Raw genomic sequence first — 12,515 nt, 5'->3', positions numbered from 1 at the left:
TTACCTGTGAATTTTTTGTAGATGTTCTTTATAAAGTTCCCTGTCTATTCCTACTTTTCTAAGAGGTTTTTTTTTTTATTCGAGAAGTTATAGTTTTACAGAAAAATTATGCAGAAAATACAGGGTTCCCAATACCCCACACACATACACATGCAGTATTCCCTATTATTAACATTTTCCATTAGGAAAGTCCCTTTGTTACAGTTGATGAAACAATATTATTATAATTATACTATTAACTATAGCCCATACTTTCCATTAGGGTTCACTGCTTACGTACAATCCTATATTGTTGTTCTTTATTCAAGTAATATAATATACAACCTAAAATTGCCCCTTTTAGCCACATTCAATATGTGAGTGGTATTAATTACATTTACAGTATTGTACTACCATCATCACCATCCATCACTAAAACTTTTCCATCACCCAAAACAGAAACTCTATACCAATTAAGCATTAACTCCTCATTCCTTACTCCCACCATGGCTCCTGGTACCCTGAATTCTCGTTTCTGACTATGAATTTGCTTGTTCTAATTTTTTCATTTCAGTGAAATCAGACAATATTGATCTTTTTGTGTCTGGCTTATTTCACTCAACATGTTGTCTTCAAGGTTTATCCATGGGGTTGCTTGTATCAGAACTTCATTCCTTTTTACAGCTGAATAATATTTCATTATATGTACATACCATATCTTATTTATCCATTTATGTTTATGCACACGAGGGTTGCTTCCGTGTTTTGGCAATTGTGAATAATGCCATTATGAACATCAGTGTGCAAATATCTGTTTGACTCCCTGCTTTCAATTTTTTGAGTATATATCTAGAAGTGGGACTTCTGGGTCATATGGTAATTCTATATTTAACTGAGGAACTGTCTTCCATAGCACTGTACCATTTTACATTCCCACCAACAATGAACAAGTGTTTCTATTAGTCCACATCTTCTCCAACACTTGTTATTTTCTATTGTTTTAATAGTACCTATTCTACTGGGTGTGAAATGGTATCTCCTTGTGGTTTGGATTTGCATTTCCTTATGGCTAATGATGTAGAGCATCTTTTCTTGGGCTTATTGGCCACTGGAGAAATGTCTATTCAAGTTTTTTTGCCCATTTTTTTTAATAATTCAATTTTATTGAGATATATTCACCTACCATACAGTCATACAAAACATACAATCAGTTGTTCACAGTACCACCATATAGTTGTGCATCCATCACCAAAATTAATTTTTGAACATTTTCATTACAACACACACAAAAGTAATACGAATAAAATTTAAAGTGAAAAAGAACAATTAAAGTAAAAAAGATCACTGGGTGCTTTTTTTTTTTTTGCCCCCATTTTTCTACTCATCCATCCATGCACTGGACAAAGGAGAATAGGATCCACATGGCTTTCCGAATCACATTGTCAGTCCTCATAAGCTACATTTTTCTACAATCATCTTCAAGATTCAAGGGTTCTGGGTTGTAGTTTGATAGTTTCAGTTATTTACTGCTAGCTATTCCAATTCATTAGGACCTAAAAAGGCTTGTCTATATTGTGTGTAAGAGTGCCCACCATAGTGACCTCTCAGCTCCTTTTGGAATTTCTCAGCCACTGAAACTTATTTCATTTTGTTTCACATCCCCCTTTTGGTCGAGAAGATGTTCTCCATCCCACGTTGCCGGGTCCAGATTCCTCCCCGGGAGTGATATTCCACATTGCGAGGGGTATTTACACCCCTGGGTGTCAGATCCCACATAGTGTGGGGGTGGGGGGCAGTGATTTCATCTGCCAAATTGGCTTAGCTGGAGAGAGAGGGCCACATCTGAGCAACAAAGAGGCATTAAGGAGGAGACACTTAGGCACAATTATAAGCAGGCCTAGCAGCCCGTTTTTTAATTGAGTTGTCTTTTTGTTGTTGAATAGTGAGATTTCTCTATATTTTCTGGATATTAAACCCTTATTAGATACATAGTTTCAAAGTATTTTGTCCCATTCGGTAGGTTGTCCTTTTATTTACATAATGAAGTGCTTTGGTGCACAAAACTTTTTAATTTTGATGAAGTTCCTTTTATCTATTTTTTTCTTTTGTTGCTTATGCTTTTTAGTGTAAAGTCTAAATATCCACTGCCAAGTACAAGGTCCTGAAGCTACTTCCCTGTTTTTTTCTAGGAGTTTTAAAGTTTGGGTTCTTAGATTTAGGTCACTGATCCATTTTGAGTTAATTTTTATATATGGTGTGAGGTAGAGGTCCACCTTCATTCTTTTGTTTACAGATATCCAGTTTTCCCAACACCATTTGTTAAAGAGACTATTCTTTTCTCATTGAGTGTACTTGAGATGAATAGATGTTGAATGGATAAATGGATGGATGGATGGATGGATGGATGGATGGATGGATCACTTTGAATAGAACTGATATCTTAATATTTGGTTTCAATCCATGAACACACAGACTTCCCTTCAATTTATTGAGGTTTTTTTCTTCTTAGGAATGTTTTGTAGTTTGCTACATTTAAGTCCTTTATATCCTTGGTTAAATTTATTCCTAGATATATGACTTTCTTAGTTGATGTTATAATTTTTTTTCTTGAATTCCTATTCAAATTGTTCATTACTACTTTGCATTTGTTGTTTTTTCTTTGACCCATTGTTTATTTGAAAGTGCATTGTTTTATTTCCACATCTGGGGAAATTTTCCAGTTCACCATCTGTATTTTATTTCTAGCTTCCTTCCATTGTGCTCAAAAAGATACACATTGTATGATTCATTATTTGTGAATTTATTGAGACTTGTTTTGTGACCTAATATGTGGTCTATTCTGGAGAATGATACATGTGTACTGGAGAAGAATGTGCATTCTGCTGCTATTGGATTAAGTGTTCTGTATATGTCCATTAGGTAATTTGTTTAGAGTATCATTCAAGGCTACTATTTTGCATGGATCTTCTATCCAGATATTCTATCCATTACAGAAAATAGTGTATTGAAGTCTCCTATTAATATTGAACCATCTATTTCTCCCTTCAAATCTGTCAATATTTGCTCCATATATTTTGGAGCTCTGCCATTAGGTGCATATATATTTATAATTGTTATGTCTTCTTGATGAATTGACCCCTGTATCAATATATATTGACCTTTGTCCCTCATAAAAGTTTTTGACTTAAAGTCTATTTTGCCTGGTATTAGTATGGCTCCCTCACCTCTCTCTTGGTTAATATATGCATGGTACATTTTTTCTATCCTTTCACTTTCCACCTACTTGTGTCTTTGAATTTTAAATGAGTCTCTTGTAAACAACATATATGTAGGTCATACTCTGTTATCCATTCTGCTAATAATCTCTGCCTTTTCACTGAAGAGTTTAATCCATTTACATTTAAAGTAATACTGATAATGCCGGAACTTCTTCTGCCTTTTTGCCATTTGGTCTTTATAATTGATATACATTTTTTGTCCCTCCTCAATTCTTCCATAATGTTTACTTTCATATTTACTTGACCTTTTGTAGTCTACCAATTTGAGTCCCTTCTCATTTCTTTCTGTACATATTTTCATATATTTTCTTTGTGGTTGCCATGGAGCTTAAATTTAACATCCTAAATCTGTAACAATCAGATTTGATTTAAGTACCAATTTAACTGAAATCAGATGAGAGCTCAGTAACAGAAAGATAAAAAGAAAACCTCCAAACAGTTTAAAACTAAATAACAAACCTCTAAATAATTATGGGGCAAAGACGAAATACCAAGAGAAATTAAAAAGTAGATTGAGGGATCTAAGATGGCAGATTAGGAGAGACAGAACAGAATTCTCCTCCATGAAAAACACTAGATAAAAGACAGAAAGTGCTCCAGAACAGCAGTTCCAGGGTTCCACCAGCTGGGCAGGGACTTCTACATCCATAGTGATTGTGCACTTGGAGAAACCAAGAGACTGCATTCAGAGTCATTTAAAAAATAAAAATAAAGCACACGAAATATACTAAAATTAAAAAAAAAAAAGAGGACATTTGGACACAGGGAGGAGGAGGAGACAGGGAGAGAGACAGGCATGGGACAAAGGCAGAGATTGAGTGACCATTGCCAGCGAGCCACCACCAGGACACCACCAACTTCAGAGAACACATGACCTACCAAAACCTGGACTTTGGACTTCTAGCCTCCCAAACTGAAACAATGAATTCTAGTTACTTTAAAAAAAAAAAAAAAAAAAAAAGTAGATAGAATTGAACGAAATGGAAATATACCAAAATTTGTGGGACACAATGAAAGAAGTGTTAAGAGAGAAATCTACAGCACTAGAAAAGAGGGACAGTCTCAAATCAATATTCTAAGCTCCCACCACAAGAACCTAAAAAACAAAACAAAACAAACAGTAAATTAAATCCAAAGCAAACGGGAAATAAAGAAGATAAGATGTTCTCTGTATTGTACATATTGGGTGATATCTAATGTTCTGTCTTTCTGTTCAATGATTATTTCCTCTTCGCCTTCATTATGGTATTGAGCCCATCCACTGAACTTTTTATTTTCAGTCATTGTGTTTTTAAGTTCTAAAATTTCTAATTGCTTGCTTATTCTTTTAATCTTCTATTTCTTTGCTGAGACTTTTTTAATAATGAAAAATTCTCTAATTTCAGAAGAGTAGATTTTTAAAATACTTTTATGTGAAATATGACATACATACATAAAAGTGATAACTTTCAAAGTACAATTTAACAAGTAGTTATAGAGCAAATTTCAAAGAATGTTATGGGTTATGGTTCCACCATTTCAGTTATTTCTTCCTAGTTGTTCTAATACCCTAGAGACTTAAAAATATTTACTTATATGAAGATTCAATATTCATAATCCTTTGTTAAATCCTATGTTCTCTGTTGCTACTCCTCCCTCTCATTTGATCACTGTCTCAATCTTCAGTGATACCTGGGCAGTGTCCACCCTAACTTGTTCATATTGTAAAGGGGTGTTGACATTATGGGGAAGGGGATATGTCTGGTTGATGTTCTGTTGCCTCTGGGTTTGGGGACTTATCTAGCTTAGGAACACTCTGGAGGATTTAAGTTTCTGAAAAATAAATTTAGTGAGTGAAACTTTTATAGAATCTCAGATGGGGACCTAGCTATTCTTTAGGATTCTTGGAACTGCTGTTGATTTGGGTTTGGCATACTGTGGCTGTTCTGCTTTGCTAATGCTGCTGCTATGCAAAACACCAGAAATGGATTGGCTTTATAAAAGGGATTTATTTGGTTACAAAGTTACAGTCTAAAGGCCATGAAAATGTCCAAATGAAGGTATCAACACAAGTATACCTTCACTGATGGAAGGCCAATGGCATCCAGAAAACCTCTGTTAGTTGGGAAGGCACATGGCTGGTGTCTGCTGATCCCAGGTGTGTTCCAGCTCCAGTCTCAGCTCCTGTGCATTCTTCAAAGTGTATATGTTGGCTGCAGCCCCTCCTTCTGTCTGTGTACTCTTTTATAGGACTCCAGTGATTCAATTAAGACCCATCCTGAACGGGTGGGGTAGCACCTCCATGGAAATTATCCAATCAAAGGTCTCGCCCACAGTTGATTGAGTCACATCTCCATGGAAACAATCAAAGGAGTCCAATCTAATCAACATTAAATATGTCTGCCCCAACACAATTGCATCAAAGAACGTGGCATTTTGGGGGACATAATACATCCAAACCGGCAAAGTGGCCGTTTGGAATATCTAGCTGAAGCTTGCGTAAGAGTAACCTCCAGGATAGCCTCTTGATTCTATTTGAAATCTCTCAGTCACCAAAACTTTATTTGGTTACCTTTCTTTTCCTCCTTTTGGTCAAGAACGCACTCTCAATCCCTCAATGCTACAGCCAGGGAGTTGTGTCCCACAAGGACAGGGAGACTTACTCCCTTGGGAGTCATGTCTTACATAGCGAGGAGGGTCATGAATTTGTTTGCAGAGTTGAGCTTAGAGAGAGAAACGCCACAACTGAGCAACAGAAGGGGTTCTCTGGAAGTAGCTCTTAGGCACAACCATAGGTAGGCTTAGCCTTCCCTCTACAGACATAAATTTCACAAGTTTGCTGAGACTTTTTGTTTCTTTGTTAGGGCTTTCTCTTTTTTTTTGTTTGTTTTTTCATTTATTTCTAGTGTACTCATATTGCTTATTAAGGCATACGATGACTGCTTTAAAATGTTGATCAGATAATCCTAATACATCTGTCATCTTGGTGTTGTCATCTATTGATTTTTTTTTTTTCTATTTGAGATCTTGGTTCTTGGTATGACTGGTTATTATCAGTTGAAACTTGGACATATTTGCCTTATTATCTATTGCAGTTTGTCACAGATTCGTCTCTTTACACCTCAAACCTATAAGCTCTGTTAAAAAAGGCCTGAACTTTATCAGGTTATGATTCAATGGATTTGGGCTTCCATCAGGTAACCTCCCACTCAATTAAGAGTATAGGACAGGCAATAGTTTAAAAGTAAAGAGAACTCAAGACAAATATTCACCTTTAACACATTTTTACTAAAGGAGCACTTAAGGTAAAAGGAACAAGTTTACAGTGTAAAAATTAATTGATACATTACCAAGCCTGGGAGCCCCCGCTCTTCCAGATACAGCTGGACATGAGATTAGAGAGCTCCCTCTTGTTTGAGTTACAAAAAACTTATAGCATCTTGATTTAGAATAACTTTAATTAAGTCATGTTCTGTTTCTACATTAAATGATGCTTCATGAACACAAATGTCTCACGAAGTGAAACATCTTGATCCATGAATGGTTCAAGATCAGAGGAAGGTATCCACGTTATCAGAGACTTAGCCTTGAATCCCTGTAAAACTCTACTGATAATATTTTAACTAATTAATCTATGATTTCTGTAAGAGCAATGTAACACACTTTTATTTGTGCGAAGTCTAAAAATCACAAAAGATTACTATTACTTGTCTTTAACTTGTTAATATAGTTTTATCATTTTGTTTTATGATTAGTTTAGCCATTACATCATATTGTTAAACATACATTTGATTAGGACTGTATTCAACCTTGCTGCATTATTTACGACTTCTCAATGATTAAAGTAACAGCTGCAGCTCCATGTTGTTTTCACAGAGGACTAGGCGATTGCATGTTATCTATATATAAGAAGGTTGAGAGGGCCTTTCTGCTTTCTTGAATATACTCACAGTTCTTTTTAACCATTTAGCTTCTCCTTCATTATGATTTTGTAATGTAGGACTTGAAGGATATGAATCATCTGTCCCAGTTATTATAGTAAGGCCTTTCCACTTTTAATCATTTGGAATTTGTACTTGAGTGTTTTTAGGTAAAAGTTCTGTTAAATATGCTTCTATATCAGAAGGAATAACTGGTTCTTTACTATTAGAACAGAAAACATCAGTTGGTATATGAGAGCAGCATGGAGAGAAGGAGTCAGCATCCTCCTTATTAGATTCCTCAGTAGAGATATTATCCTGCAACAAGATTAGAAAGACAAGTTACAGACTGGGAGAAAATATTTGCAAAAAAAAAATTTTTATAAGGATCTTATAATGAACTCTCTGAACCTAAAGTTAAGAAAACAAATCAATCAAAAATGGGCAGAAGGTTTGAACAGACATTTCACTAAAGACAGTATACAAATGACAAGCATATGAGATGTTCAACTTCATTTGTCACTATGAAATACAAATTGGTAACACAGATACCTCTATGTACCTATTAGACTGTCTAAAATTAGAAGATTAACCATACCAAGTGTTTGCAAATTTGTAGAGCAACTGGAACTCTCATAATTGCTAGTGGGAATGTAAAATGATACAACCACTTTGGAAAACAGTTTTGTGATTTCTTCAAAAATTAAACATACACCTACCATATGACCCAGTCATTCTCCCAAGTATTTTCCCTAGAGAAATGAAAGTGTATAGCCATTCAAAAACTTGTAAATATATGTTCATAATAGCTTTAGTTGTAGTATCCAAAAACTAGAAACAACCCAGATATCCATCAGCAGGTTCATAGATAAAAGGAATTGTGGATCTGCAGTGACTGTTCAGTAGTTGCCTGGAAGCAGGGCAAGGTGGTAGGAAGTGATTATAGAGGTGTAAGAAAACTAGAGAGTGAAGATATCTTTATTGTCTTCATTGTGTTTATGGTATCTTGGATCATATGTCAAAACTTAACAAATTGTGCACTTTAAATATATGTGATTTATTATGTTAGTTATACCTCAATAAAGCAGATTTTTTAAAAATATGATAATGCATGCCAATAATTGAGCAAAATAACTCTGATTGTCAAAATAATACTAAATATGTAGCTTGATTTCTTTTATCCTTTCAGCAACTCGATAGGTTAACATTTTCTGTTCCCTTTTGATTTTTTATTTATCGGGAAATTGAAACTTAGTGAGGTTGAAACTTTTCTGACTTCACACACTAGTAAGTCAAGGGGCTAAATGCAAGTACACATCTGCCTTAACTCTAAAGCTACTGTGCACACTGCTTCTCATGCTTATTCAAACATGATAAATACATACCATGTTTCTCATGTACATTAAGTAGATAAGCAACTGGATACATCTTCTTTGGTAAGAAATCTCAGAATTGAGAAATAGAAGTTAATTTGAGGGAATGGAAAATAAAAAGAAAACTGAGACACAGAAGAAAGACCAAAGCACTGGTTTTCAGATGGTAATCAATGATCTCTGACACATGTTGGTTTGACCTTTACTTTAAAAGTCTCAAGCACTCTAATCTTTGCTTCTCTAACAGAATTCACCTGAGCTGGTAGAGTCTGCCGCTTGCAAATACCACATGTAATTGAAATAGGTGTACTTCAAATAACCATGTTATCATTCTGCTTAGGATAGAATATAATCTCTCACAGCTTTCCTCACTTTTACTTTTTTAATACTTCTCTCTTATAATGGGGAGAGAGCTTTGGGGGCAAATGGTATTGGCCAGTTTACTAAGTAGCTGCTGGCATAACTGACTGATAGAAGTAGCCTGTTATACTTAATTTTGCAATTTCCTACTGTCCATATATACATCTTCATGTGATTATTTTTAATAATTTTCTGTATTCCTCCTGTTTTTCTTCAAATTGCCTTTTATCATTTTTTTTCCAATTACCAGGCCGGCTATTGACACCTTTACCTGACAGTGCTCAAGAGATGAATAGTCAACTCAAGACTCAGAAAAGAAGAGAGATAGCCAAGAGCTGAAAACCATTAAAAATAATCCTTGGAAATTTCAGGATTTTTTCTTCCTTTTAGTACATTTTATCTTTGGCCATTTTTTTTGTTTGTTTTCCTTTTTTCAATCACAATTTTAGTACTCTTTATACAGAATCCTTCTCACTGATTTTCTTTAACAAATCTCATTTACACGTTTCTTTATATGATGAACATATCATCATATTGTTTCCCAACTATTAAAGAATGCTTTTTGAGGCTCCTGTCATTTGACTTTATCTTCCCATTTTTGTTGTCTTCATCTACCTATCTCAAATCACTCATAAGACTAGTATTTGGTTGCTGTCTTCCTTTTCATGTCAAATCCTCTCACTCGTGGTGGCCTCATTAGATGACTTAGCATGACCTGCCCAACATGCTAGCCCATCTTCTTCTTGATCTTCTCAATGGAAATTATCTTTTTTCTCACTTTACCTCAGCCACATATTTCTGTGACTGCATGACGAACTTTGTGCTCAAGCTCCAAAAGCAGTAAGTCAGACATCCCACCCTCTTATCTAACTTCCTATCCTTTCAGGTTATTTAACATAAAGATCACCAAGCTATTGTCCCTACCATTTTCATCAGTCTGTATTCTCCTTATCTGGCTTAGATTCCATCATTTTTTATTATAACGACTCTCCACAAATACCCTTACTCCTTTGTCTCTCGCGGTCTTTCACCCTCACAGGGCAAAAGACCAAACATGGGTAAACCCCTCCTTCACCTTCACCATGCTAATCTCTTACAGCAAACAATGGTAGAGAAAATCGAGGCAGATTACTGTCACTAGAAATTCGTGATTCCCAATCTCATCTATGCATTTAACATGGCCAGGAATCCTACCAGCTTTCTCTTTTAAGCGCTCCCCCCCACATATATTTGTACTTTCCCTCAGTGTTCAAACATCACACTTCTCATTTCCTCATTCAGCTAATGATTTCTTCCTTTATTGAGAAAATAGAGGACATCCAATGAAAGCTCCTTTGCCTTCCTTTTACCATATGTACAAATTTGCATCTTTGTCCATTTTCTCTTCCTTCCCTTCAGTTAAAATGGAGGAATTGCCCCTCCTTTCAAAAGGCTGTCCCATCGTATATGCTGTGAATTATATTCTTTGTGGACTTGCACCTTCATTTATCTCCTCTCGCTATCATCAATTCCCTCAACATCAGTTTTTTTTCTTGTTTCTCCCATTTTTAATAAAACTTCCCCAGATCCTTTGTGTCTCTCTTAACAACCCATTTCTCTGCTTCTTCATTACTAAACCTCTCATAAAAGTTATTCTTGCTGTCTCTTTTTTCACTGACATTGATTTTCCTTCCATTTGTCAAGGTCCTTACTGACTTTCTTGTTGCCTTTCCCCCCCTCCCTCCCTCTCTTACTCACAATGCCTCCTTTTAATCCCTAGCACAGAACAAACTCTTTTTTGCTAGCTTTGCACCTATTATCTGTCTTCCTGAAATGCACTGTCACTGTTCTTCACCAGATAGGCTCCTTCTTATCCTTTAAAATCTCCTAGGACCCTGTGATTGCGAAAACGTTTTGACTGACATTCCCTTTATCCAGTGTATGGACAGATGAGTAATAAAATAAACACACAAAAATATATAAATAATAGGGGGAATGAAGGGTATGGCATGTTTTGGGTGTTCTTTATTTTTTTCTTTATTTTGACATAATGAAAATGTTCTAAAATAGATTGTGGTGATGAATGCACAAATATATGATACTGTGAGCCATCAGTTGTATACTTTAGTTGGATTATAAGGGTGTGCATATATCTCAATAAAATTGCATTTAAAAAAATCTCCTAGGATTCTGTGAAACGAACTGGTCTCTGTATTCTCTGCCTTGCCAAATGAACTCAAGATTCCTTGACTACTAAAAGAATATCCTGAAAACAATAACAAAATTATAATTCTCTTATTTATACTTTTTCTGACATCTACAAAATCTTTATATTGAATGTGCATTTATTTTATAATTAGAAAATATATAGATTAAATATATATACACATACATATATATGTAAATGTCTAAAACCTTGACGATGTAAAAATAATTTAACCTAAGAATTGAGAAGTAGAGTGTAGAAAAGTGAGAAGTATACTTCTTACTTCTCAAATAGTGAGAAGCTATTTTTTTCTTCTTTTATTGCAAGGAGTCAAGCAATACTATCTAAATTTGAAATATAATGTTAAAAAGTAATCCAACCTCTTAAATTTTATGAACTTTTTTTCTTAACCCTAGAGAACTTTTATGAGAAATAATTTTTCTTTTGGAAAAGAAATATTTAGCTAAAGGTTAGCTCTTTAAGTTTTTTTTTTTTTTTCAGTGTTATTTTCTTCTATTAAATTCAAGTAAAATTAAGTGTAATACTTTTAATTTAAATCTTTGTTTAAAAAAAGTCACCTCATCCAGAAATACTTCTCACATATGCAAAGATGTACATACAGGATTTCTAGTGCTTATTGTTTCTAAGGAGGAAAAACTGGACATAAACCTAACTATCCCTCTAAAGGGAAATGGATAAATAAATTATAGTTCGTGTGTATAGTAGAACACTAATCTGTTTTTTAAAATGAAATTTGACTTATGTTTAATGACAAGGGGAAATGTCTACTGTGTTAAATGAAAAAAATAAGTTGCAATTATATACGCCATGATCCATTTTTCAAAAGAGAAAAAGAAAATGCAACTATGTATATATAAGAGAATATGTCTGGATTTGGTTATATAGAGAAAAGGCCTAGAAGAATACATGCCAAACTGTATATTTTTAAAAGCAATTTAGAGAATAATACATATTACATGGTCTTAATTTTATTTAAAAAGAAAACACAAAAACTGTATACTTTTGTCTTTTAAGGCCTGGAAGGATATCAGCAAATGTTGATCTTGATTTCCCATGGGAATTAGAGATGGGGTGCTTGCATTTTTTACTTTTTATATTTAGAATTATTTGTAGTTTTTATTAAAAGCATGTAATACTTTTATAAGGTTTTTAAATTAATAAAAATAATCAAGAAAGGGAAAATTGTTTTATTAGAAAAGAAAGTGCAATATCCTGAACAGTAAAATTAAAGTTTCACATACCATATTTGTTTATAGACTCATCCTGACCTGAATTTTTTTATTGTCACAGGAATAAATGAAGAAGAGGAGAAGAAAAGAGCAAAAAACAAAGAGAAAATCAAATTGAAAAAAAAAAAGAAAAGGTAATTTTTTTAACATTAGTTTTAAAAAAAACAGCAGGACTGTGAGTCCAGTATGGA

The 12,515-nt window shown here is 34.3% G+C and overlaps 1 protein-coding gene across 2 annotated transcripts in view; it reads left to right on the top strand.

The window, feature by feature from the left end:
- SREK1IP1 (SREK1 interacting protein 1) overlaps positions 1–10,143 on the top strand; it is a 68,991-nt gene extending 58,848 nt beyond the window's left edge. Inside the window, exon 3 of one of the 2 annotated variants that reach the window (XM_037800953.1) lies at positions 9,140–10,143. In XM_037800953.1, the coding sequence (XP_037656881.1) occupies positions 9,140–9,228 (89 nt within the window). In that variant the 3' untranslated portion in view covers positions 9,229–10,143. The remainder of the gene's footprint in view (positions 1–9,139) is intronic. The other variant, XM_037800952.1, reaches the window with a different exon arrangement.
- The last annotated feature ends 2,372 nt before the right edge of the window (positions 10,144–12,515 follow it).

Source organism: Choloepus didactylus, chromosome 13 (genome assembly GCF_015220235.1).
Source record: "Choloepus didactylus isolate mChoDid1 chromosome 13, mChoDid1.pri, whole genome shotgun sequence".
NCBI classification, from domain to species: domain Eukaryota; kingdom Metazoa; phylum Chordata; class Mammalia; order Pilosa; family Megalonychidae; genus Choloepus; species Choloepus didactylus.
The sequence above is the reverse complement of the archived record's forward strand: the minus strand, read 5'-3'. Positions and strand labels throughout refer to the sequence as shown.